Source organism: Schistocerca americana, chromosome 11 (genome assembly GCF_021461395.2).
Source record: "Schistocerca americana isolate TAMUIC-IGC-003095 chromosome 11, iqSchAmer2.1, whole genome shotgun sequence".
In the NCBI taxonomy this organism is placed as follows: domain Eukaryota; kingdom Metazoa; phylum Arthropoda; class Insecta; order Orthoptera; family Acrididae; genus Schistocerca; species Schistocerca americana.
Window position 1 is genome coordinate 113406229 of NC_060129.1, and position 27792 is coordinate 113434020.

General features: G+C 46.3%; 1 protein-coding gene across 1 annotated transcript in view; it reads left to right on the forward strand.

The window, feature by feature from the left end:
• Positions 1-27792, forward strand: part of LOC124553621 (growth factor receptor-bound protein 14-like) — a 1033185-nt gene that overhangs the window by 161766 nt on the left and 843627 nt on the right. The window contains exon 2 of the mRNA XM_047127476.1: positions 18708-20130. Coding sequence (XP_046983432.1) covers positions 20028-20130 — 103 coding nt within the window. The 5' untranslated portion in view covers positions 18708-20027. The remainder of the gene's footprint in view (positions 1-18707; positions 20131-27792) is intronic.

Below are 27792 nucleotides of genomic sequence, written 5' to 3' on the forward strand. Positions count from 1 at the left end.
TAGAGGAAAGGAGGCGTTCTTTTCGTGAATCGCTACTGAGGAAATTTAGAGAACCAGCATTTGAGGCTGACTGCAGTACAATTTTACTGCCGCCAACTTATATTTCGCGGAAAGAGCACAAAGATAAGATAAGAGAGATTAGGGCTCGTACAGAGGCATTTAGGCAGTCATTTTTTCCTCATACTGTTTGGGAATGGAACAGGGAGAGTAGATGCTAGTTGTGGTACGAGGTACCCTCCGCCACGCACCGTATGGTGGATTGCGGAGTATGTATGTAGATGTAGGTTCTGTCCCTTCTTCCTTTCCCCTCATGTTCTGCGTAGAACCTCCTCATTCCTTACCTTATCAGTCCACCTAATTTTCAACATTCGTCTCTAGCTCCACATCTCAGATGCTTCGATTGTGTTCTGTTCTGGTTTTCCCATACTCCATGTTTCACTACCATACAAAGCTGTGCTTCAGATGTACATTCTCAGAAATTTCTTCCCGAAGTAAAGGCCTATGTTTGATAAGAGTAACCTTCTTTTGGCCAGGAATGCCCTTTTTTCCAGTGCTAGTCTGCTTAAAGTAAAGCACTCCGTCTTCTCGCCACGAGTGGCCTACCGATACCATCCGAGCGCCGTGTCATCCTCAGAGGTGGATGTGGATAGGAGGGGCCTGGGGTCAGCATACCGCTCTCCCGGTCTTTACGATGGTATTCTTGACCGAAGCTGCTACTATTCAGTCGAGTAGCTCCTCAATTGGTATCACGAGGCTGAGTGCACCCCGAAAAATGGCAACAGCGCATGGCGGCCTGGATGGTCACCCATCCATGTGCCGACCACGCCCAACAGCGCTTAACTTCGGTGCCGGTGCCGGTGTATCCACTGCGGCAAGGCCGTAGTCTGCTTAAAGTAGGAATTAAAATCCATGGAGAAGAAATAAAAACTTGTAGCTTGCCGATGACATTGCAGTTCTGTCAGAGACAGGGAAGGATCTGGAAGAGCAGTTGAATGGAATGGACAGTGTCTTCAAAGGAGGATATAAGATGAACATCAGCAAAAGCAAGACGAGGATAATGGAGTGTAGTAGAATTAAATAGTGTGATGCTGAGGGAATTAGATTAGGAAATGAGACACTTAAAGTAGTGAAGGAGCAAAATAACTGATGATGGTCGAAGTAGAGAGGATATAAATTGTAGACTGGCAATGGCAAGGAAAGCGTTTCTGAAGGAGAGAAATTTGTTAACATCGAGTATAGATTTAAGCGTTAGGGAGTCGTTTACGAAAGTATTTGTATGGGGTGTAGCCATGTATGGAAGTGAAACGTGGACGATAAATAGTTTAGACAAGAAGAGAATAGAAGCTTTCGAAATGTGGTGCTACAGAAGAATGCTGAGGGTTAGATGGGTAGACCACATAACTAATGAGGAGGTACTGAACAGAATTGGGGAGAAGAGGAGTTTGTGGCACAACTTGACAAGAAGAAGGGATCGGTTGATAGGACATGTTCTGAGGCATCGAGGGATCACCAATTTAGTATTGGAGGGCAGCGTGGAGGGTAAAAATCGTAGAGGGAGACCAAGAGATGAATACACTAAGCAGATTCAGAAGGATGTAGGCTGCAGTAGGTACTGGGAGATGAAGAAGCTTGCACAGGATAGAGTAGCATGGAGAGCTGCATCAAACCAGTCTCAGGACTGAAGACCACAACAACAAACAACAACAGTCTGCTGTTAATGTCCTCCTTCATCAGTCCGTCACTGATTATTGTGGTGCCTAGGACGTAGAATTCCTTAACTGCATCTACTTCGTGACTGTCATTCCTGACGTTAAGTTTGTCGCTGTACTCATTTCTGTTACTTATAATTACTTTTGTCTTTCTTCGTCTTACTCTCATTCCATTTTCCGTTCTCATTAGATTGTTCGTTCCATTCAGCAGATCCTGTCATTCTTCTTCACTTTCACTCAGGATAGCAGTGTCATCAGCGAATCTTATAATTGATACCCTTTTACCTTGAATTTTAATCTCACTCTTGAACCTTCTTATTATCTCTGTCATTGCTTCTTCAGTGTATAGATTGAACAGTAATGGGGAAAGACTACATCCCTGTTTTAATCCGAGCACTTTGTTCTTGGTCTCCCACTGTTGATTGTTCCCTATTGGCTACTATACATATTGTATATTACTTGTGTTCCCCTATAGCTTTCTTTTATATTTCTTACCTGAAAACTGAATTCTTTTCTGTCTCATTCCTTCTTTCTGGCCCGTTCTCCAAAGGTCCTTTTCTATCTCGATCTCTCCTTTGTGCTTCCCTCCTTATCTGCATCCATACTTATTTCCCTCCTTCCAATCTTCACCCTCCTTTCCTCCTCCCAACCTCTTTTCCTCCTTTCCTTGCTCCCTACTTTCTCCCTCTTTCCTTTTCTCCCTTCCTCCACCCTCCTTCTCTCCATTTCTCCACCGACTCTCATCTCCTTCATTTCCATTTCCCTCCACCTTTCTTCCCATCCTCGCCTCACTTTTTCCGTGTTTTCACTTTCCATCGCTCTCCCTCTTTTGCTCCATCCACCTTTTTCTTTCTCATTTCAATTTTCTGTTCTCTGTTTCTCCCTTCCCCTCTCTCTCTCTCTCTCTTTTCCTCCTTCCTCCATACTTTCCCCCCTTCTTCCTTCCTTTTTCCCTCACATTTTGCTTCCCTCCTTTTCTCCCTTTCCCTCTTTTTCTCCCATTTCTTTCTCCTTGAAGCCCTCCTCAATCTCTCTACACTCCTCCTACACTCTCTGTCTCCATACATCATTCCTGTCCCCCTCCCACACTTCATCCTCTTTATCTTCCACCTCTCCTGTCTCCCTCGCTTCTTGTAGCCCTCCCCTCATTCACGCTACCACTCCCCTCTCTCTTCCCCCGCCCCCTATATATCTCTTTCTCGCTGTGTAGTAAAGTGTTACAGTTGTTCTTCCTGCCCACTCTGCACACGCTACCAATGTGAACAGACAGAGGAGAACGGAGAGGCCTCGCTGCCGCTTGCAGTGCTCCGTGGCTGGTGTTTCGACACGACGCAGAAGCCCGACTTCCAGCACACTAGGGAGAGTTTTTTTAGCGCACAGTTCCCGCTACTGACCTGGCACTGTGTCCATCTGTTTCGTGTTGCGCCGCGCCGCTATCTCGACAGCCCAGTGGCCACTGGCTACTCGCCACTGCTACGCCTATGCCAGCGCTCAACCTCAATGATCCGCATTCACCCCTCAGAGTACGTCTCACTGCTTGGTAAAGAAAAGTTAAGAACCAAAGAGACACGGTAGGATATCAACACACACACGCCATTGGCGGGAATGTAAATGATTAGCGCGGTAGGTCCAAGTTACAGATAGGATAACCACTGAGTGTGAAACCTGGTAATTACGGAAACAATCACGGCTGAAGGCCTTTAACGTGGAAAATGGGAATTATTTACAAGTTAACAAATACATAAAATAGAGACAACAAATACACTACTGGCCATTAAAATTGCTACACCAAGAAGAAATGCAGATGATAAACGGGTATTCATTGGACAAATATATTATACTAGAACTGACATGTGATTACATTTTCACGCAATCTCGTTCATAGATCCTGAGAGATCAGTACAAAGAACAACCACCTCTGGCCGTAATATCAGTCTTGATACGCCTGGGCATTGAGCCAAACAGAGCTCGGATGGCGTGTACAGGTACAGCTGCCCATGCAGCTTCAACACGATACCACAGTTCATCGAGAGTGGTGACAGGCGTATTGTGACGAGCCAGTTGCTCGGCCACCATTGACCAGACGTTTTCAATTGGTGAGATATCTGGAGAATGTGCTGGCCAGGGCAGCAGTCGAACATTTTCTGTATCCAGAAAGGCCCGTACAGGACCTGCAACATGCGGTCGTGCATTATCCTGCTGAAATGTAGGGTTTCGCATGGATCGAATGAAGGGTAGAGCGCCGGCCGAAGTGGCCGAGCGGTTCTAGACGCTACAGTCTGGAACCGCGGAACCGCCACGGTCGCAGGTTCGAATCCTGCCTCGGGCATGGATGTGTGTGATGTCAGGTTAGATAGGTTTAAGTAGTTCTAAGTTCTAGGGGACTGATGACCTGAGAAGTTAAGTCCCATAGTGCTGAGAGCCATTTTTTTAAGGGTGGCGCCACGGGTCGTAACAAATCTGAAATGTAACGTCCACTGTTCAAAGTGCCGTCACTGGGAGCAAGAGGTGACCGAGACGAGAACGAATGGCATCCCATGCCAACACGCCGGGTGATACGCCAGTATGGCTATGACGAATACACGCTTCCAATGTGCGTTCACCGCGATGTCGCCAAACACGGATGCGAACATCGTGATGCTGTAAACAGAACCTGGATTCATCCGAAAAAATGACATTTTGCCATTCGTGCACCCAGGTTCGTCGTGGAGTACACCATCGCAGGCGTTCCTGTCTGTGATGCAGCGTCAAGGGTAACCGCAGCCACGGTCTCCGAGCTGATAGTCCGTGCTGCTGCAAACGTCGTCGAACTGTTCGTGCAGATGGTTGTTGTCTTGCAAACTTGCCCATCTGTTGACTCAGGGATCGAGACGTGGCTGCACGATCCGTTACAGCCGTGCAGATAAGATGGCTGTCATCTCGACTGCTAGTGATACGAGGCCTTTGGGATCCAGCACGGCGTTCCGTATTACCCTCCTGAAACCACCGATTCCATATTCTGCTAAGAGTCATTGGATCTCGACCAACGCGAGCAGCAATGTCGCGATACGATAAACCGCATACGCGATAGGGTACAATCCGACCTTTATCAAAGTCGGAAACGCGATGGTACGCATTTCTCCTCCTTACACGAGGCATCACAACAACGTTTCACCAGGAAACGCCGGTCAACTGCTGTTTGTGTATGAGAAATCGGTTGGAAACTTTCCTCGTGTCAGCACGTTGTAGGTGTCGCCACCGGCGCCAGCCTTGTGCGAATGGTCTGAAAAGCTAATCATTTGCATATCACAGCATCTTCTTCCTGTCGGTTAAATTTCGCGTCTGTAGCACGTCATCTTCGTGGTGTAGCAATTTTAATGGGCAGTAGTGTAAGTTTTGAAAACAAACCAATATGGTCACAATCAGAATTGTAAAGCAAGTAACCACAATCACGGCCGAAGGCCTTTAATGCCAAAATGGCAATTTTAAAATGTTAATACAAATATACTGTCAAACGGCGAATGGCATAGCAAAAGTTAATTTAAAAAAACAAACAACAGGTCACCAAACATGTGAGACAAATGATGGTAACTAAATAGTAAAATAAAACATAAGAGCCACTGACAGACGGTGCTCCAGGAGTCGACCTCTTAGTTGGTTGGTTGGTTTTGGGGAAGGAGACCAGACAGCATGGTCATCGGTCTCATCGGATTAGGGAAGGATGGGGAGGGAAGTCGGCCGTGCCCTTTCAGAGGAACCATCCCGGCATTTGCCTGGAGCGATTTAGGGAAATCACGGAAAACCTAAATCAGGATGGCCGGACGCGGGATTGAACCGTCGTCTTCCCGAATGCGAGTCCAGTGTCTAACCACTGCGCCACCTCGCTCGGTGACCTCTTAGTTGGTCACACCAAAAGCACTTTGACGAGCGAAGAGAAAGGCAGCCAAGAGTTGCATTCAGATCACAAGGTGGTAACTCGGACTGGTGGCAGCCTAACGAGCGACTGATGATAATCTTGGTGAGGCTACCCGACATCCAACAAAACAAACACAAGATGTAAAACCAAGCCAAAGCCGGACCTGGCGGTCTGGGCTCCGCCCTCAGAATACTGTGCTTAGAGCGCCCGGAACAAGGAGGAATGACTCCCACTAAGGTAGAAGAAACGCCACCCAACCTACAATCAAGAAGCTGTCAAACTTACACGCCTCGCCGGACAGCGGCGGCAAGGCAAGGATATGTACATTGCCGTTACACAGGGAAGTCCATTGATCGTGACCGGGCCAAATATCTCACGAAATAAGCATCAAGCGAAAAAACTACAAAGACGAAACTCTTCTAGCTTGAAGGGGGAAACCAGATGGTTGGCCCGCTAGATGGAGCTACCATAGGTCAAACGGATATCAACTGCGTTTTTTCAAATAGAAAGCCCCATTTTTTATTACATCTTCGAGTAGTAGGTAAAGAAATATGAATGTTTTAGTTGGACCGCTTTTTTTGCTTTGTGATAGATGGCGCTGTAATAGCCACAAACGTATAAGTACGTGGTATCACGTAACATTCCGCCAGTGCGGACGGTATTTGCTTCGTGATACATTACCCGTGTTAAAATGGACCTTTTGCCTATTGCGGGAAAGGTCGATATCGTGTTGACGCCAGCAAAATGTCCAACGGGCGTGTGCTATGTAACCTGCTCGGTATCCTGGACGACATCATCCAAGTGTCCGGACCGTTCGCCGGATAGTTACGTTATTTAAGAAAACAGGAAGTGTTCAGCCACGTGTGAAACGTCAACCACGACCTGCAACAAATGATGATGCCCAAGTAGGTGTTTTAGCTGCTGCCGCGGCTAATCCGCACATTACCAGCAGAGAAATTGCGCGAGAATCGGGAATCTCAAAAACGGCGGTGTTGAGAATGCTACATCAACATTGATTGCAGCCGTTCCATATTTCTATGCACCAGGAATTGTATGGCGACGACTTTGAACGTCGTGTACAGCTCTGCCACTGGGCGCAAGAGAAATTACGGGACGATGACAGATTTTTTGCACGCGTTCTATTTAGTGACGAAGCGTCATTCACCAACAGCGGTAACGTAATCCGGCATAATATGCACTATCGGCCAACGGAAAACCCACGATGGCAGCGACCTTGGAGGGTTAATGTATGGTGCGGCATTATGAGAAGAAGGATAATTGGCCCCCATTTTATCGATGGCAATCTATATGGTGCAATGTATACTGATTTCCTACGTAATGTTCTACCGATGTCACTACAAGATGTTTCACTGCATGACAGAATGGCGATGTACTTCCAACATGATGGATGTCCGGCACATAGCTCGCGTGCGGTTGAAGCGGTATTGAATAGCATATTTCATGGCAGTTGGATTGGTCGTGGAAGCACCATACCGTGGCCTGCACGTTCACCGGATCTGACATAACCGGATTTCTTTCTGTGGGGAAAGTTATGGATATTTGCTATCTTGATCCACCGACAACGCCTGACAACATGCGTCAGCGCTTTGTCAATGCATGTGCGAACATTACGGAAGGCGAACTACTCGCTGTTGAGAGGAATGTCGTTACACGTATTGCCAAATGCATTGAGGTTGACGGACATCATTTTGAGCATTTATTGCATTAATGTGGTATTTACAGGTAATCACGCTGTAACAGCATGCGTTCTCAGAAATGATAAGTTCACAAGGGTACATGTATCACACTGGAACAACCGAAATAAAATGTTCAAACGTATCTACGTTCTGTATTTTAATTTGAAAAACCTACCTGTTACCAACTGTTCGTTTAAAATGTGAGCCATATGTTTTTGACTGTTACATCGCCATCTATCACAAAGCGAAAAAAGTAGTCCAACTAAAACATTCGTATTTCTTTACGTACTTCACGGATATGTAATAAAAAATACGGATTCCTATTTAATGAAGCGCACTTGATATCCGTTTGACCTATGACTACGGAGGACACGGAGATGCTGCACACTCGTGTGAGAAAGCGCTGTCAGCACATGACACATTGAGATAGCCGTCGTTGTGAGCCCCCATTTGGGCGGCCGGTCGAATGGTGCCGGATTTAGATTTTTTATGGCACATTCAACTGTGACAGTGGCCAGATGTTGGAGAACATGGAAACATGGAGGCAGGCACACTCGTCTTCAGAGCTGCCATCATCGGCCGGCCGGAGTGGCTGAGCGGTTCTAGGCGCTACAGTCTGGAACCGCGCGACCGCTACGGTCGCAAGTTCGAATCCTGCCTCGAGCATGGATGTGTGTGATGTCCTTAGGTTAGTTAGGTTTAAGTAGTTCGAAGTTCTAGGGGACTGATGCCCAAATAAGTTAAGTCCCGTAGTGCTCAGAGCCATTTGAACCATTTTGAGAGCTGCCATCGACCACACCTGAGCACCACAAGGAACGTTGCAGACGCGAAAGAAGCCGTGTACCCGGCGTGTTTACACCAAGTTCAGTGCGTCGTGCGCCTGACAGGTGTTTTCATTTATGCAGTCTGACACATACACTACCCTCCATAAGTTTGGAAACACCTAGTAATTATAGAAAATGGAAAGGAAATACAGTATAAAAATGCATTTTGTTGTTTTCCAAATGTTTTTTAAGCTCAAATAATACACAGGAAGATGTAACAAATTTCAGTTCCTCAAAATAGCCATCCTTTGCTTTCATCGCTGTCTTGCACACTCTCGGCATTCGCTGCGTCAATTTTGCCAAGGTTGCAGTTGTAATTAATCTCCATTCTTGCTGCAGGACCTCCCACAATTGTTGAATGATTTCCCGTTTTCGGATCGTACTGTCCAATTCATCCCATAGCAGCTCGATTGGGTTACAATCAGGCGATTGGGGCGGCCATTCTGCGTTTTTCAGTATTTTACGAACCTCTAAGAGACTTCACATAGTTCTGACACAAGCGAGACGTATGTTTCAGGTCGTTGTCTTGCTGCAAGACAAACCCTTTCCCAATCAGACACAAACCAGATGTCTTAACATGTCGCTGGAGAATGGCATGATAATCCTTTTGGTTCATATTTCCATCTATTTTCACCGAATCTGTGACTTTATTCCCTCCAGAGCATGCCCATACCATCACAGAACTCCCTCCATGCTTTGCAGTTTGAATTATGCACTGAGGATTCACGCGTTCATGTGGTAAACGGCGTACAAATTCACGGCGTTTACTTCCAAATATTTCGAACTTGGATTCATCAGAGGCCGAGCGGTTATAGTTGCTTCAGTCTGGCACCACGCAAACACTACGGTCGCAGGTTCGAATCGTGCCTCGGGCATGGATATGTGTGATGTCCTTAGGTTAGTTAGGTTTAAATGGTTCAAATGGCTCTGAGCACTATGGGACTTAACTTCTGAGGTTATCAGTCCCCCAGAACCTAACTAACCTAAGGACATCACACACATCCATGCCCGAGGCAGGATTCGAACGTGCGTACGTAGTGGTCACGCGGTTACAGACTGTAGCGCCTAGAACCGCTCGGTCACTCTGGTCGGCAGTTAGGTTTAAGTAGTTCTAAGTTCTAGGGGACTGATTATCTCACATGTGCTCCCATAGTGCTCAGAGCCATTTGAACCGTTTTGGATTCATCAGTGAATAAGACTCTTTCCCAATCCCCAGCTGTCCAGTGTTGGTGTGTCTTAGCCCACAGAAGCGTTTTCTTCATGTTAACAGCGCGCAACAGTGGTTTCCCTGATGCTACATATCCTCGGAGGTTGTCTGCCAGGCGTCGTCCCACTCTTGACTCACTCACCGGTGTACCCCTCGTTGCGTTTAGTTCAGCAGTCAATTCACGGACAGTTTTTAATCTGTTGCGTTTACTGGTCACTACCAAATACTTTTCCTGGCGTTCTGATATTATCCTGGGGGCCCCTGAGCAAGTACGATCTCCATAGGCGCCTGTTTCTCAATGCCGGTGTATGGTTTTGACAACTCCGCTGATGGAAATCGTCAGTTTCTCTGTTATTTGTCGAAGACTATTGCCTTTTTGGTGCAAAGTCAGGAAGTCGTAAGGAATCTGGCACTTTGGGGCCATTTTCAGTTACTTTCGCGGCGTGTTACACCTTCATGCAAATGCAACTACAAGTGAACATAAATGTAAACAACGTACCTCTACATAGCCATGCGGGGAGTAATGTCTGGATCGGTGGACTGGAAGGAACGGTCCAACACCCTGGCCACCCCGATCTCGACAAATTACGCCCCTTGACTTTTTTTTTTTCTGTGACTATGTCAAGGACAGTCTTCGTCACACCAGTTGCTGATGTTGACGAAATGAAGGCTAGGATACAAGCTGCTGTGGGTACTGTGACAGAAGACATGTTACGAAACACCTGGCAGGAACTGGAAACCGCCTCGACATTCGCTGAGCTACCAAGCGAGCAAACGTTGAGGTTTACTAACATAAATGGTCTTAAAAAAAAAAACAAAAAAAAAAAAAACTAGTAACACAGACATATGTAACGGCATCAAATGTAACTTATGATGTCAAACAGTTATTTTGTTATAAATTTTTATAAGCAGGGCAAGACTTTGGGCTCACCCTGTATGTGTAATTTTAGACTGTAACACTTTTCTTACTGTGTTAAATTAGTAACTCTTAATGAGAAGATTATGAGAGCATTTTAAATTCTGCGAATATTTATATGCTCTACTGATAATAAAATGTTTGTTGCCCTTGCAAATACGGAATTGGCTCCGTGCGCCGTTATCCGGGTTAATATATGGGGTGTGTCGAAAAAAAATAATCCAATTTATATAAAATATTTACTATTATGTAATTTTAGGTATGTGCGTGAACAACGTACGGTTGGAAAGAGCAAACTCTCGAGTTTTACATGGTTCCCGCTAGGTAGCAGCAGTATCTGCTCACTTCACTTCGAGCAAAAATGGTGTCGGGAGAACAGAAAGCGTTTTGTGTTCTGCGTTTTGCGCAGAGCGGGTCAGTAATAACTGTTCAGCGTGACTTTCGTACTAGCTGTAGTGTGGGTCGTCCTAAAGCACAGAGCATAAAACGATGGCATGAACAATTCTGAGAAACAGGTTGTTTGCGTGAAGGCAAATCGCCGGGCCGTCTCAGAGTCCCTGACACAGACGTCTAACGCATCCGCCATAGTTTCACAAGCAGTGCGCAGAAATCCGCTCGCCGTGCAGATCGACAGCTCAACACGACCCGGATGTCCTTCTGGCGTGTGTTGCGTCAAGGTTTATTCATGAAACCGTACAAAATTCGGCTACTGCAATCTCTTCGTGAAGGTGACAGACAATTTAATGTGGAGTCCTGTAATTTGGTTCTTGGCAAGATGGAGGGGGAGAGTTTTCTTCCACACTTAGTGTTGTGTGGGGAGGCGACGTTCCATTTAAATGGAAAGGTGAACCGCCACAATGTGAGAATATGGGGTACGAAACAATCACATGAAGTTGTACAAAGTGAGGGGGTGTCTCCAAAAATTAATGTTCTGGGCAGTTTCAAGGGAAAAGATGTGCGGTCCATTTCTCTTTGCCGAGAACACTGTTACAGGAAGCACATATCTCGATATGCTTGAGAACTTTCTTTTCCCACAGTTGGAGACTGATTCGAAGGACTTCATTTACCAACACGATGGGGCACCCCCACGCTGGACCAAATGATTCAGCCTTACATTACTGGCCGCCAAGGTCATCGGAGCTGACTGTATGTGGCTATTCCTCGTGGAGGTTTATAAAAGGCTCTGTTAATGCATCACCGTTACCAATAAAACTGAATGAACTGAGATATCGCGTAACAGCGGCCTACGGAATATCAGACCAGCTGTGTGGCTGGATTGAAGAGCTTTTAGCAAACAGAACGCAGCATGTTGTTATCAATGGAGAGACGTCTACAGACGTTAAAGTAACCTCTGGCGTGCCACAGGGGAGTGTTATGGGACCATTGCTTTTCACAACATATATAAATGACTTAGTAGATAGTGTCGGAAGTTCCATGCGGCTTTTCGCGGATGATGCTGTAGTATACAGAGAAGTTGCAGCATTAGAAAATTGTAGCGAAATGCAGGAAGATCTGCAGCGGATAGGCACTTGGTGCAGGGAGTGGCAACTGACCCTTAACATAGACAAATGTAATGTATTGCGAATACATAGAAAGAAGGATCCTTTATTGTATGATTATATGATAGCGGAACAAACACTGGTAGCAGTTACTTCTGTAAAATATCTGGGAGTATGCGTGCGGAACGATTTGAAGTGGAATGATCATATAAAATTAATTGTTGGTAAGGCGGGTACCAGGTTGAGATTCCTTGGGAGAGTGCTTAGAAAATGTAGTCCATCAACAAAGGAGGTGGCTTACAAAACACTCGTTCGACCTATACTTGAGTATTGCTCATCAGTGTGGGATCCGTACCAGATCGGTCTGACGGAGGAGATAGAGAAGATCCAAAGAAGAGCGGCGCGTTTCGTCACAGCGTTATTTGGTAACCGTGATAGCGTTACGGAGATGTTTAATAAACTCAAGTGGCAGACTCTGCAAGAGAGGCGCTCTGCATCGCGGTGTAGCTTGCTCGCCAGGTTTCGAGAGGGTGCGTTTCTGGATGAGGTATCGAATATATTGCTTCCCCCTACTTATACCTCCCGAGGAGATCACGAATGTAAAATTAGAGAGATTAGAGCGCGCACGGAGGCTTTCAGACAGTCGTTCTTCCCGCGAACCATACGCGACTGGAACAGGAAAGGGAGGTAACGACAGTGGCACGTAAAGTGCCCTCCGCCACACACCGTTGGGTGGCTTGCGGAGTATCAATGTAGATGTAGAATGTAGATGTGTAGATGTTGAAGCTGTAACTCAAGGCATGCTCGCTGCAGTGTGGGAACGATTTGATTACCGCGTTGACATGTGCCGTGCATCTCGAGGGGGGCATATTGAACTTCTGTGAAATGGTAGAAAAAAAAACTTCTTGATTTTCTCGTTGATCAAAAAACAGAATCCATTGTTTATCTTTATTAGTTTCAGAAATATAGACGTTCCAAATCGGATGATTCGTTTTGATGCAGCCTGTTTTTTTTTTTTTTTTGTTTTTTTTTTTTTTTTTTTTTTTTTCCGCATCAGTCTACTGACTGGTTTGATGCGGCCCGCCACGAATTCCTTTCCTGTGCTAACCTCTTCATCTCAGAGTAGCACTTGCAACCTACGTCCTCAATTATTTGCTTGACGTATTCCAATCTCTGTCTTGCTCTACAGTTTTTGCCCTCTACAGCTGCCTCTAGTACCACGGAAGTCATTCCCTCATGTCTTAGCAGATGTCCTACCATCCTGTCCCTTCTCCTTATCAGTGTTTTCCACATATTCCTTTCCTGTCCGATTCTGCGTAGAACCTCCTCATTCCTTACCTTATCAGTCCACTTAATTTTCAACATTCGTCTATAGCACCACATCTCAAATGCTTCGATTCTCTTCTGTTCCGGTTTTCCCACAGTCCATGTTTCACTACCATACAATGCTGTACTCCAGACGTACATCTTCAGAAATTTCTTCCTCAAATTAACGCCGGTATTTGATATTAGTAGACTTCTCTTGGCCAGAAATGCCTTCTTTGCCATAGCGAGTCTGCTTTTGATTTCCTCCTTGCTCCGTCCGTCATTGGTTATTTTACTGCCTAGGTAGCAGAATTCCTTAACTTCACTGACTTCGTGACCATCAATCCTGATGTTAAGTTTCTCGCTGTTCTCATTTCTACTACTTCTCATTACCTTCGTCTTTCTCCGATTTGCTCTAAAACCATACTGTGTACTCATTAGACTGTTCATTCCGTTCAGCAGATCATATAATTCTTCTTCACTTTCACTCAGGATAGCAATGTCATCAGCGAATCGTATCATTGATATCCTTTCACCTTGTATTTTAATTCCACTCCTGAACCTTTCTTTTATTTCCATCATTGCTTCGTCGATGTACAGATTGAAGAGTAGGGGCGAAAGGCTACAGCCTTGTCTTACACCCTTCTTAATACGAGCACTTCGTTCTTCATCGTCCACTCTTATTATTCGCTCTTGGTTGCTGTAGATAGTCGATTATGAAGCACCGTGCGCCAATTGGAGGCGTACCGTGCGTGCTGGTATACATCTTACTGTCGCACGTTGCTTCGTCGCCGAGTATCGCAATGTTAACTCGCGTTCTCAAGGCTAGTGTAGTGGAAAAACTAATTTACTGGTCTGTATAAATCTGTCAAAGGCAGTGGTGCAAAGTCCCCCGCCTTATCTCCGCAAATTTACTGTTCACAGTTTGCGGGCACGCGCAAGGTGACTCGGTACGGTAACATTTGACACAGTTCCACAAACTGCGAGAATTACTGTGGCGCCGAGCGAGATGGTGCAGTGGTTAGCACCCTGGGCTCTCATTCGGGAGGACGACGGTTCAAACGCGCTTGCGACCATCCTGATTATTTACCTCCTCCCCCCCCCCCCCCCCCAAGTCATCGCAGAACTGTACGAGGTTAAAGTAAAGAACGATTTATTTAGTTGTTATTCATCTGGTGAATCTAATGAAACATGCAGCAGACGTGTATCTGCAGTAGTTTTCCAGAACATACGGAGAAGCAAAGACGTAATTTCGTAAAATTTTTAGTTTATTAACTACGTGAACAAATTTGTTTCTTTAAAGTCTAGACAATTGCACAAAGTTTTCAACATAAGTTGTAGAAAATTTAATTTTGGAAAAGCGATGGTAATAACGCTAGCTAGAACTGTATGAATGTGCCAGATAATCTGCTTTTATTAATACGATAGCACACGTGAATTCGTGTTAAACCGAAAAAAAAACGAAGCTCAGTGTTACGGAAGTTGTACAGTGCACATTCGAAATACGCCACTAATGGTTCGTGCATTCGGAATCCTCGAATATGAATAACGTACGCGATATTCGTTAACTGCAGCCGTAGCATTACCATCACATTTGCCATAAATCAACACCATATCGGCGTTTTCCTCTGTCGTAAATTTGAATGGCATCCCTGTTTCGTAAATAATCTAAAAAAACTATAACAGTTTCACTTAAATACACTAACAACAAAATAAATGGAAATCGTGCTTTGACATTGTACAGTTTTGCGATGGCTTCATATTAGGGAAGTTGGAGATCAGTGTTCAATGTCCCGTCGACAACGAGGTCATTAGAGACGGAGCACAAGCACGGATCAGGGAAGGATGGGAAGGAAATCGGCTCTGCCCTTTCAAAGGAACCATCCCAGCATTTGCCTGAAGCGATTTAGGGAAATCACAAAAACTTAAATGAGGATGGCCGGACGTGGGTTTGAACCGTCGTCCTCCCGAATACGGGTGCAGTGTGCTAACCACTGCGCCACCTCGCTCGGTAGCGATGTTGCTAAATTTCAGGCAAAATCTTATATTAGCCGTAACTCTGTAACTAAACGTTTTCGGACCTATGTTTATACAAATGTTTATTTAGTTTTCTTCGTTGAATACCATATTAAAATATCTGCAGGTCTTCGTGAATCACCCTGTATAAATATCTCGATATACAGCCACTGTTCATTAGTCTACCTCACAACTGTTCTACATTCCATGTACAACTGGTGAAGTTGTTTACTTTAAATAACAGTAGCAATAGTGCTAAAAGCCATTCAACACCCAAGATCGCATAAAATAATTCTTTATTTAAGAAATGGCTCTGAGCACTATGGGACTTAAAATCGGAGGTCATCAGTCCCCTAGAACTTAGAACTAGTTACACCTAACTATGGACATCACACACATCCATGCCCGAGGCCGGATTCGAACCTGCGACCGTAGCGGTCGCACGGTTCCAGACTGAAGCGCCTAGAACCGCTCGGTCACTCCGACCTGCCTCTTTATTTAAGACAACCGGTTTCAACACACTTTGCTGTCATCTTCAGTTTTCAAAAATCTTTTTGTTGTAAAACGTGCTCATTTTGCGCTGAACCTCTCGCCAGGATGACAAATCAGCACATTATAAAAGGTTTGTCTTCGCTAAAGTATTTAAAAACATAAAGTATAGGTTCAGCGTAAAATGAGCACTTTTTACAGCAAAAAGATTTTTAAGACCTGAAGATGACAGCGAAGTCTGTCGAAACCAGATAAACGAAAAAGTATCTTATGTGATCTTGGCTTCTGAATGGTTTTCAGCAGTTAAAACAGATCGCTCTTGAGTACGCTCAAAATGGCAAAAATGAATCAATAGTAATAGTGGTGAAACTTCCTGGTAGATTAAAACTGTGAGCCGGACTGAGACTCGAACTCCGGACCTTTGCCTTTCGCGGGCATGTGCTTTACTACATTTTTTTCCCTTTTTTTTACTTTTTTATATTTTTCTATTCATTAGACCTCTTACACTTAAGGCATTGGCCCCTATGACTCATACTACCCTCACAAATCTATCTAACCTAAAACAAAAATAAAGCTAGTGCTACCGCCACTTTCGCCCTAAAAGCTAACTAGGACGGTTGTTTGCCATCACTTCAGGCTCCGCCCATGAACAAAAATAAAATACGCCTCTGAACGTTTTATATTAAAAAAAAGATAAACGAAAGGGTGCAATACTTTTATTATGTTGTTGTTGTTGTGGTCTTCAGTCATGAGACTGGTTTGATGCAGCTCTCCATGCTACTCTACCCTGTGCAAGCTTCTCCCAGTACCTACTGCAACCTACATCCTTATGAACCTGCTTAGTGTATTCATCTCTTGGTCTCCCTCTACGATTTTTACCCTCCACGCTGCCCTCCAATACTAAATTTCTGATCCCTTGATGTCTCAGAACATGTCCTAACATCCGATCCTTTCTTCTAGTCAAGTTGTGCCACAAACTCCTCTTCTCCCCCCTCATTAATTTTGTAATCTACCCATCTGATCTTCAGCATCCTTCTGTAGCACCGCATTTCGAAAGCTTCTATTTTCTTTTTGTCTGAACTACTTATCGTCCACGTTTCACTTCCATAAATGGCTACACTCCATACAAATACTTTCAGAAATGACTTCCTGACACTTAAATCTATACTCGATGTCAACAAATTTCTCTTCTTCAGAAACGCTTTCCTTGTCATTGCCAGTCTACATTTTGTATCCTCTCCACTTCGACCATCATCAGTTATTTTGCTCCCTAAATAGCAAAATTCCTTTACTACTTTAAGTGTCTCATTTCCTAATCTAATACCCTCAGCATCACCCGACTTAATTCGACTACATTCGATTATCCTCGTTTTGCTTTTGTTGATGTTCATCTTATATCCTCCTTTCAAGCCACTGTCCATTCCGTTCAACTGCTCTTCCAAGTCCTTTACTGTCTCTAACAGAATATAAATATAATATTAGAACAAATAAGCCCTCGGTCACAAATATTAAGTCAAAATTGACCAGGTTTCGACGCTTCTATGAGCGTCGTCTTCAGAATTAAACTAACTATTCTAAAACATATTAGGCATATAATACATTAAAAAAATTAAAGTTTGTACTGACTGGAAAGAGATGCAGTACTTACAAGTCTTGTTGCAACCCTTGTTCACTCAAGTACGAGCAGCCCTTAGCGGTTCGCCATCTCATTTGCAACTATTCATTACGTCGCCTCTCCGGCTTAGATTTTTTAAAATGTGACTTGTAAGTACAGCATCTCTTTCCAGTCAGTACAAACTTTAATTTTATTAATGTATTATATGCCTAATATGTTGTAGAACAGTTAGTTTAATTCTGAAGATGACGTTCATAGCAGCGTCGAAACCTGGTCAATTGTGACTTAATATTTGTGACCGAGGGCTTATTTGTTCTAATATATTTCTGACACGGTCACTGAACCTTAGCAGCTATGTTCAAAATAAAATATAATACTTTCATTATATTTTATTTATTTTTAATTTTCTTGGTATGTTATGATTTGTAATTCTTTTTTTATTCATTTATTTTTTGTTTATTTTCTTTCGTGGGTGTCCACAGCCGCCAGACAGCGGGATATTCTGGTTGTCTTCTCGTCCAGCGAGGGTGAAGCACCCCATAATTACCGTTTATGCCTCTCATCAGTCCATCATGTGCTATATCTAAGTCTCTTCTCACACCCAGTACACCCCAATGGTCTGGAAGACGCGTAAACAACGACTCCAAGTAATTCGCAAAAAGCGAACCATACGACGCTTTGCGGCGTAGAACCGTGCAGTTGCTCATTAAATAATGCCGAAAATCTAACACCCGTGTAACGCTCTCACTAAGAAAAGTATATGTCATACCTTTAACCCACACCGTGACGTGGTGACGAGTAGCAGGTTCAAATGGTTCAAATGGTTCAAATGACCTTCTGAGGTCATCAGTCCCCTAGAACTTAGAACTGCTTAAACCTAACTAACCTAAGAACATCACACACATCCATGCCCGAGGCAGGATTCGAACCTGCGACCGTAGCAGTCGCGCGTTTCTAGACTGTAGCTCCTAGAACCAATCGGCCACCCCGGCCGGCCGAGTAAGAGGGAAGTAAGTGATGTTGGGATGGATCAGTTCGGTGGGCTCTACCAACTGAGCTACCCAAGCACTATTGCGGACCCGTCTTCACAACTTTACTTCCGCCAGTACCTCGTCTCGTGCCTTCAGAACTTCACAGAAGCTCTCCTGCGAAATTTGCAGAACTAGCACTCCTGAAAGCTGTGTGGACGGTTCGTGAGTCGTGCTTGCGTAGCTCGTTTGGTGTCGGCACGGTAGCTCAGCGTGATCGGTCAGAGAGGTAGTTGGCCTCAAACACTGAGTGCAGGGATCAACAACGAATTAAACTGACGAAATACAACGAACAATTACGAAAACAAAACAAAAAAAAGGTTGGTATAGCAAACCGCGAATGGCAAGGTCCCGAGTTTGAGTCTCGGTCCGGCACACAGTTTTAATCTGTCAGGAATTTCCAAATCAGCGCACACTCCGCTGCAGAGTGAAAATTTCAATCTGGATTGTTAGTAGCAGCTATTGCACTGTTTGTTCGCCTCGTGACATGACTTTCCTTTGTTACAGGGAGAAGAAAGAACCTGGAGAGAAGCCGGTATCAGCTCGGAACTTGCCTCCGTGTGCATCATAAGTGCGCCTGGACGGAATAAGCACTTTGCCTCCAGAACCTCCGAAGCCAGGACTGACCCGACGGTACTGAAGACAGCGATCTCGGGAATGGTTTTCGCTTTCTGCAGTTGACGACTGTGGCTGCCTTAGGACTAACAAATTTAGCACAGAACAATATTATTCCGCATCGAGTTCATATCAGTCGTCGTAGTCTCTTCGTTACGAATAGTTAGGCCAATTAAACTTAGCATTACTATTACTCACGGCAGTCATCAGTGGGCAAGGTTCGTTGTACCATCTGACGGGCTCTCCAGATGAGCTGTCGCTTCGGTCCCACATTGCTTGTCATTGTGGTGAGGGGAGGAGCTATTTGCGGCTAATTTGCCGGGTGACACAGTGGACGTGATAGCGATAGCGAACTGAAACGAGTGCAGTGTGCTGCCGTATGACTTAAGAGTGTCAAGGTGAACTGCCTGGCAATTGGTAGATATCGAAAGTGAAAATTGATATTTATTGCTTCGAAGGTGGCTGCATTGGTCAGGCAATTACCTGGCTAATATTTATTGCTTCGTAGTTGGTAGCACTGGTAAGGTAATAATATAGTTGAAATTTGGTGCTTCGTAATTGGCAACACTGTTTGGGTGGATCTTCTGGGTTATTTATTGATTCAAAGTAGGCAGCATTGCGAGGGGAATCACCGGAGGGGAGGAGTAGTTTGCGATTAATTTGCCTGGTGACACAGTGGACGTCAGATCGATAGCAAACTCAAAAGTGTGCTGCTGTGTAACTGAAGAGTGTCAAGGTGAACTGCTTGACAGTTGGTTGATATTGAAAGTGAAAATTGATATTTATTGCTTCGAAGGTGGGTGCATTGGTGAGCCAATTACCTGGCTAATATTTATTGCTTTTTAGTTGGTAGCACTGGTAGGGTAATAATATAGTTGAAATTTGGTGCTTCGTAATTGGCAACACTGGTAGGGTGAACCTTCAGGGTTATTTATTGTTTCAAAGTAGGCACCATTGCGAGGGGAATCACCGGAGTGTATTCAATAGATATCAAATCCAACGAAGTACAGAGAGGCGGTAAGTGCGATAGTGAGTGTTTCTGGGTGAGTAGGTACCGGGGCAGTGGGCTTTAAGTAGACGCAAAGTGCTAACCTCGGCCCCAATACGGGGGTGAAGTTGAGCCTCCAGTCCCTGGACCCTCGAAGGCCAGCGGCCGCCGACGACAGTGAGCGCTGCCAACCTCCGCCCGCGGAAGTCCCTGCCGTGGCAGCCATGTCGGCCATGGACATCACGTGCGGGTTCCCCATCTTCGGGGCGTCGGGCTACCAGCGGCAGCGCAACTGCAGCGAGGGCAGTTCCAGCGGAGCCTCCACCTGTGAGTACCCACCATTTAGTATACTTACTGAGATGGGCAAACTCGTTCATCCTTGGGAACTAGTTCACTGTTGATCGTTCTTTTTTCGGAACCGTTCATTTTTACTCATTCACCGTTCATTTGTGCTTGGTATATGGTTCTTACGAAAAACTGAAAACTAGTAGTGTAGGTGACTGAAGGATGGAGGGCACCAAGAGGGGGCAAACTCGTTCATTCTTGGGAACTACACTCCTGGAAATTGAAATAAGAACACCGTGAATTCATTGTCCCAGGAAGGGGAAACTTTATTGACACATTCCTGGGGTCAGATACATCACATGATCACACTGACAGAACCGCAGGCACATAGACACAGGCAACAGAGCATGCACAATGTCGGCACTAGTACAGTGTATATCCACCTTTCGCAGCAATGCAGGCTGCTATTCTCCCATGGAGACGATCGTAGACATGCTGGATGTAGTCCTGTGGAACGGCTTGCCATGCCATTTCCACCTGGCGCCTCAGTTGGACCAGCGTTCGTGCTGGACGTGCAGACCGCGTGAGACGACGCTTCATCCAGTCCCAAACATGCTCAATGGGGGACAGATCCGGAGATCTTGCTGGCCAGGGTAGTTGACTTACACCTTCTAGAGCACGTTGGGTGGCACGGGATACATGCAGACGTGCATTGTCCTGTTGGAACAGCAAGTTCCCTTGCCGGTCTAGAAATGGTAGAACGATGGGTTCGATGACGGTTTGGATGTACCGTGCACTATTCAGTGTCCCCTCGACGATCACCAGTGGTGTACGGCCAGTGTAGGAGATCGCTCCCCACACCATGATGCCGGGTGTTGGCCCTGTGTGCCTCGGTCGTATGCAGTCCTGATTGTGGCGCTCACCTGCACGGCGCCAAACACGCATACGACCATCATTGGCACCAAGGCAGAAGCGACTCTCATCGCTGAAGACAACACGTCTCCATTCGTCCCTCCATTCTCGCCTGTCGCGACACCACTGGAGGCGGGCTGCACGATGTTGGGACGTGAGCGGAAGACGGCCTAACGGTGTGCGGGACCGTAGCCCAGCTTCATGGAGACGGTTGCGAATGGTCCTCGCCGATACCCCAGGAGCAACAGTGTCCCTAATTTGCTGGGAAGTGGCGGTGCGGTCCCCTACGGCACTGCGTAGGATCCTACGGTCTTGGCGTGCATCCGTGCGTCGCTGCGGTCCGGTCCCAGGTCGACGGGCACGTGCACCTTCCGCCGACCACTGGCAACAACATCGATGTACTGTGGAGACCTCACGCCCCACGTGTTGAGCAATTCGGCGGTACGTCCACCCGGCCTCCCGCATGCCCACTATACGCCCTCGCTCAAAGTCCGTCAACTGCACATACGGTTCACGTCCACGCTGTCGCGGCATGCTACCAGTGTTAAAGACTGCGATGGAGCTCCGTATGCCACGGCAAACTGGCTGACACTGACGGCGGCGGTGCACAAATGCTGCGCAGCTAGCGCCATTCGACGGCCAACACCGCGGTTCCTGGTGTGTCCGCTGTGCCGTGCGTGTGATCATTGCTTGTACAGCCCTCTCGCAGTGTCCGGAGCAAGTATGGTGGGTCTGACACACCTGTGTCAATGTGTTCTTTTTTCCATTTCCAGGAGTGTAGTTCACTGCTGATCGTTCTTCTTTGGGAACCGTTAATTTTTACTCGTTCATCGTTCATTTGTGCTTGGTATATGGTTCTTATGAAAAACTGAAAACCAGTAGAGTAGGTGACTGAAGAACGGAGGGCACCAAGAGGGGGCACTTGCCTGCCCCCTGGAGTACAGAGTTTTTATTCATTACAAAATTCTTACACACTTTTAGAAGTAATTTCTGTGATTCTGCAGAACCTCTCGTTTAGCCAACCGTAGCCTTGTGTGGCTGATGGCAGGAAAATAATACAGGGTGGCGCACGGAAAACCGGCCCCGAGTACAGACTGCTCGCCAATTACGGACGATGTGTTGCCCGTTACGAGCAGATGCAACAAACAGACAAACATGTAATAATTAGGCAGTGAAGAAATAACAAGCTAATGCAAGCAACAATTGCGAAACAATCGATGACGATGCGTAGAGAGCTGGAGAAGAGAACATCAAAATATCACGCGATGCGTTGGGCTATAGCTCGTGTAGTCTTGTGAACCTGTTGGTGGCTGTTTCCCAACTTAATAGTCTTGTATAAAATTCTTCGTTTCGACTTCCAGTACATAGCTATGCTACGCTGTCAACAATAATCTTTTACACCCTATATATACACTCCTGGAAATGGAAAAAAGAACACATTGACACCGGTGTGTCAGACCCACCATACTTGCTCCGGACACTGCGAGAGGGGCTGTACAAGCAATGATCACACGCACGGCACAGCGAACACACCAGGAACCGCGGTGTTGGCCGTCGAATGGCGCTAGCTGCGCAGCATTTGTGCACCGCCGCCGTCAGTGTCAGCCAGTTTGCCGTGGCATACGGAGCTCCATCGCAGTCTTTAACACTGGTAGCATGCCGCGACAGCGTGGACGTGAACCGTATGTGCAGTTGACGGACTTTGAGCGAGGGCGTATAGTGGGCATGCGGGAGGCCGGGTGGACGTACCGCCGAATTGCTCAACACGTGAGGCGTGAGGTCTCCACAGTACATCGATGTTGTCGCCAGTGGTCGGCGGAAGGTGCACGTGCCCGTCGACCTGGGACCGGACCGCAGCGACGCACGGATGCACGCCAAGACCGTAGGATCCTACGCAGTGCCGTAGGGGACCGCACCGCCACTTCCCAGCAAATTAGGGACACTGTTGCTCCTGGGGTATCGGCGAGGACCATTCACAACCGTCTCCATGAAGCTGGGCTACGGTCCCGCACACCGTTAGGCCGTCTTCCGCCCACGCCCCAACATCGTGCAGCCCGCCTCCAGTGGTGTCGCGACAGGCGTGAATGGAGGGACGAATGGAGACGTGTCGTCTTCAGCGATGAGAGTCGCTTCTGCCTTGGTGCCAATGATGGTCGTATGCGTGTTTGGCGCCGTGCGGGTGAGCGCCACAATCAGGACTGCATACGACCGAGGCACACAGGGCCAACACCCGGCATCATGGTGTGGGGAGCGATCTCCTACACTGGCCGTACACCACTGGTGATCGTCGAGGGGACACTGAAAGTGCACGGTACATCCAAACCGTCATCGAACCCATCGTTCTACCATTCCTAGACCGGCAAGGGAACTTGTTGTTCCAACAGGACAATGCACGTCCGCATGTATCCCGTGCCACCCAACGTGCTCTAGAAGGTGTAAGTCAACTACCCTGGCCAGCAAGATCTCCGGATCTGTCCCCCATTGAGCATGTTTGGGACTGGATGAAGCGTCGTCTCACGCGGTCTGCACGTCCAGCACGAACGCTGGTCCAACTGAGGCGCCAGGTGGAAATGGCATGGCAAGCCGTTCCACAGGACTACATCCAGCATCTCTACGATCGTCTCCATGGGAGAATAGCAGCCTGCATTGCTGCTTAAGGTGGATATACACTGTACTAGTGCCGACATTGTGCATGCTCTGTTGCCTGTGTCTATGTGCCTGTGGTTCTGTCAGTGTGATCATGTGATGTATCTGACGCCAGGAATGTGTCAATAAAGTTTCCCCTTCCTGGGACAATGAATTCACGGTGTTCTTATTTCAATTTCCAGGAGTGTACTTCACATTGTCTCTGAGTTCGTAGGCGAAGTAGAGACTTTATGGAAGCATAAAATAAAATGTGGTTTTCTCATCATACTTGCGTCACATGCTTAGTAAAAACTAGGTTTTTATGTTGCATTATTAAAGTTGATGCAGCAATAATAACAATAATTAAGTTCGCAGTAACAAAGGTTTTGGTTTGAAAGCTCCTTCTGAACAAATCTTTTTAAGATGATAAGTAAATACGATTTTATGGCAATCTTCCTCTTTTAAAATGGAGAGGCACCGCTTTTCCTACTGAGCCAAAATGACCCACAACCCACTTTCTTTTTTTCAAGGAAACTAAACTAGCAGGTAATGCAAATTGGAAACAACCGAACATAAAAATGATAAGAGCCTTCCTAAATGTAATGTATTGTATATGAAAGATACACGAAAATCGTTTTATATGAATTTTCTTACACTAAAAATTAAGCAAATTATTGAAAGTTAGTTGCTAAATCAAGTCGATGAAACCAAATAATATATGAATAACAAAGAAACTTGCCTTGTTAAAAGTATGTCTTCTGCTGTTCATCGATAAAATGAAGTGAGCTGATATGCCCTTTTGTTACCTGAAAAGACGTACCTACTACATACAACGTAATTTTCATGTAATTTACGTAACTATAAAATACTTTTTGATTACCGGTCGTGGACGCTGAATAGCCAGAGCCAAGTGCAAGAACAGTTTCGAACACATGTAAAATGGGCGAGCGCAGTGAACGAAACGAGCAACTGGATACTGAACTAACTAGGAGCAGTCGGCAGTGGAACTGAGACAGGTGGTCATCCGAAGAACGACGAGTGTGGCCGAGGGAGACAGAGACTGAGACGAGCACGCGACCGAGGCTGGAACGAGAACTGCCCAAGTGACCGCCACAACCGAAGTGAACTAGTGAACTATGAACCGATCACTCCTCGTTCTCGAGAACTATAAGTAGACCGCCGTGACCGAAGTGAACTATGAACCAATCGTTCCTCATTCCCGGGAACTAGAAGTAGACCGCCGCAACCGAAGTGAACTATGAACCAATTGTTCCTCATTCCTGGGAACTATAAGTAGACCGCCGTGACCGAAGTGAACTATGAACCGATCGTTCCTCATTCCCGGGAACTATAAGTAGACTGCCATGACCGAAGTGAACTATGAACCAATCGTTCCTCATTCTCGGAAACTATAAGTAGACTGCCACGACCGAAGTGAACTATGAACCGATTGTTCCTCGTTCCTGGGAACTATAAGTAGACCGCCATGACCGAAGTGAACTATGAACCGATCGTTCCTCATTCCCGGGAACTATAAGTAGACCGCCATGACCGAAGTGAACTATGAACCGATCGTTCCTCATTCCCGGGAACAATAAGTAGACTGCCATGACTGAAGTGAACTATGAACCGATCGTTCCTCATTCCCGGGAACTATAAGTAGACTGCCGCGACCAAAGTGAACTATGAACCGATCGTTCCTCGTTCCCGGGAACTATAAGTAGACTGCCGCGACCAAAGTGAACTATGAACCGATCGTTCCTCGTTCCCGGGAACTATAAGTAGACTGCCATGACCGAAGTGAACTATGAACCGATCGTTCCTCATTCTCGGGAACTATAAGTAGACTGCCACGACCGAAGTGAACTATGAACCGATCGTTCTTCATTCTCGGGAACTATAAGTAGACTGCCGCGACCGAAGTGAACTATGAACCGATCGTGCATCGTTCCCGGGAACTATAAGTAGACCGCTGCGACCGAAGTGAACTATGAACCGATCGTTCCTCATTCCCGGGAACTATAAGTAGACTGCCGCGACCGAAGTGAACTATGAACCGATCGTTCCTCGTTCCCGGGAACTATAAGTAGACTGCCATGACCGAAGTGAACTATGAACCGATCGTTCCTCATTCTCGGGAACTATAAGTAGACTGCCACGACCGAAGTGAACTATGAACCAATTGTTCCTCGTTCCTGGGAACTATAAGTAGACCGCCGCGACCAAAGTGAACTATGAACCGATCGTTCCTCATTCCCGGGAACTATAAGTAGACCGCCGCGACCGAAGTGAACTATGAACCGATCGTTCCTTGTTCCCGGGAACTATAAGTAGACCGCTGCGACTGAAGTGAACTATTAACCGATCATTCCTCGTTCCCGGGAACTATAAGTAGACTGCCATGACCGACGTGAACTATGAACCGATCGTTCCTCATTCTCGGGAACTATAAGTAGACTGACACGACCGAAGTGAACTATGAACCGATTGTTCCTCGTTCCTGGGAACTATAAGTAGACCGCCGTGACCGAAGTGAACTATGAACCGATCGTTCCTCATTCCCGGGAACTATAAGCAGACTGCCGCGACCAAAGTGAACTATGAACCGATCGTGCATTGTTCCCGGGAACTATAAGTAGACTGCCGGGACCAAAGTGAACTATGAACCGATCGTTCTTCATTCCCGGGAACTATAAGTAGACTGCCGCGACCAAAGTGAACTATGAACCGATCGTGCATCGTTCACGGGAACTATAAGTAGACCGCCGCGACCAAAGTGAACTATGAACCGATCGTTCCTCATTCCCGGGAACTATAAGTAGACCGCCGCGACCGAAGTGAACTATGAACCGATCGTTCCTCGTTCCCGGGAACTATAAGTAGACCGCTGTGACTGAAGTGAACTATGAACTGATCATTCCTTGTTCCCGGGAACTATAAGTAGACTGCCATGACCGAAGTGAACTATGAACCGATCGTTCCTCATTCTCGGGAACTATAACTAGACTGCTGTGACCGAAGTGAACTATGAACCGATCGTTCCTCATTCTCGGGAACTATAAGTAGACTGACACGACCGAAGTGAACTATGAACCGATTGTTCCTCGTTCCTGGGAACTATAAGTAGACCGCCGTGACCGAAGTGAACTATGAACCGATCGTTCCTCATTCCCGGGAACTATAAGCAGACTGCCGCGACCAAAGTGAACTATGAACCGATCGTTCCTCGTTCCCGGGAACTATAAGTAGACTGCCATGACCGAAGTGAACTATGAACCGATCGTTCCTCATTCTCGGGAACTATAAGTAGACTGCCACGACCGAAGTGAACTATGAACCAATTGTTCCTCGTTCCTGGGAACTATAAGTAGACCGCCGCGACCAAAGTGAACTATGAACCGATCGTTCCTCATTCCCGGGAACTATAAGTAGACCGCCGCGACCGAAGTGAACTATGAACCGATCGTTCCTTGTTCCCGGGAACTATAAGTAGACCGCTGCGACTGAAGTGAACTATTAACCGATCATTCCTCGTTCCCGGGAACTATAAGTAGACTGCCATGACCGACGTGAACTATGAACCGATCGTTCCTCATTCTCGGGAACTATAAGTAGACTGACACGACCGAAGTGAACTATGAACCGATTGTTCCTCGTTCCTGGGAACTATAAGTAGACCGCCGTGACCGAAGTGAACTATGAACCGATCGTTCCTCATTCCCGGGAACTATAAGCAGACTGCCGCGACCAAAGTGAACTATGAACCGATCGTGCATTGTTCCCGGGAACTATAAGTAGACTGCCGGGACCAAAGTGAACTATGAACCGATCGTTCTTCATTCCCGGGAACTATAAGTAGACTGCCGCGACCAAAGTGAACTATGAACCGATCGTGCATCGTTCACGGGAACTATAAGTAGACCGCCGCGACCAAAGTGAACTATGAACCGATCGTTCCTCATTCCCGGGAACTATAAGTAGACCGCCGTGACCGAAGTGAACTATGAACCGATCGTTCCTCGTTCCCGGGAACTATAAGTAGACCGCTGTGACTGAAGTGAACTATGAACTGATCATTCCTTGTTCCCGGGAACTATAAGTAGACTGCCATGACCGAAGTGAACTATGAACCGATCGTTCCTCATTCTCGGGAACTATAACTAGACT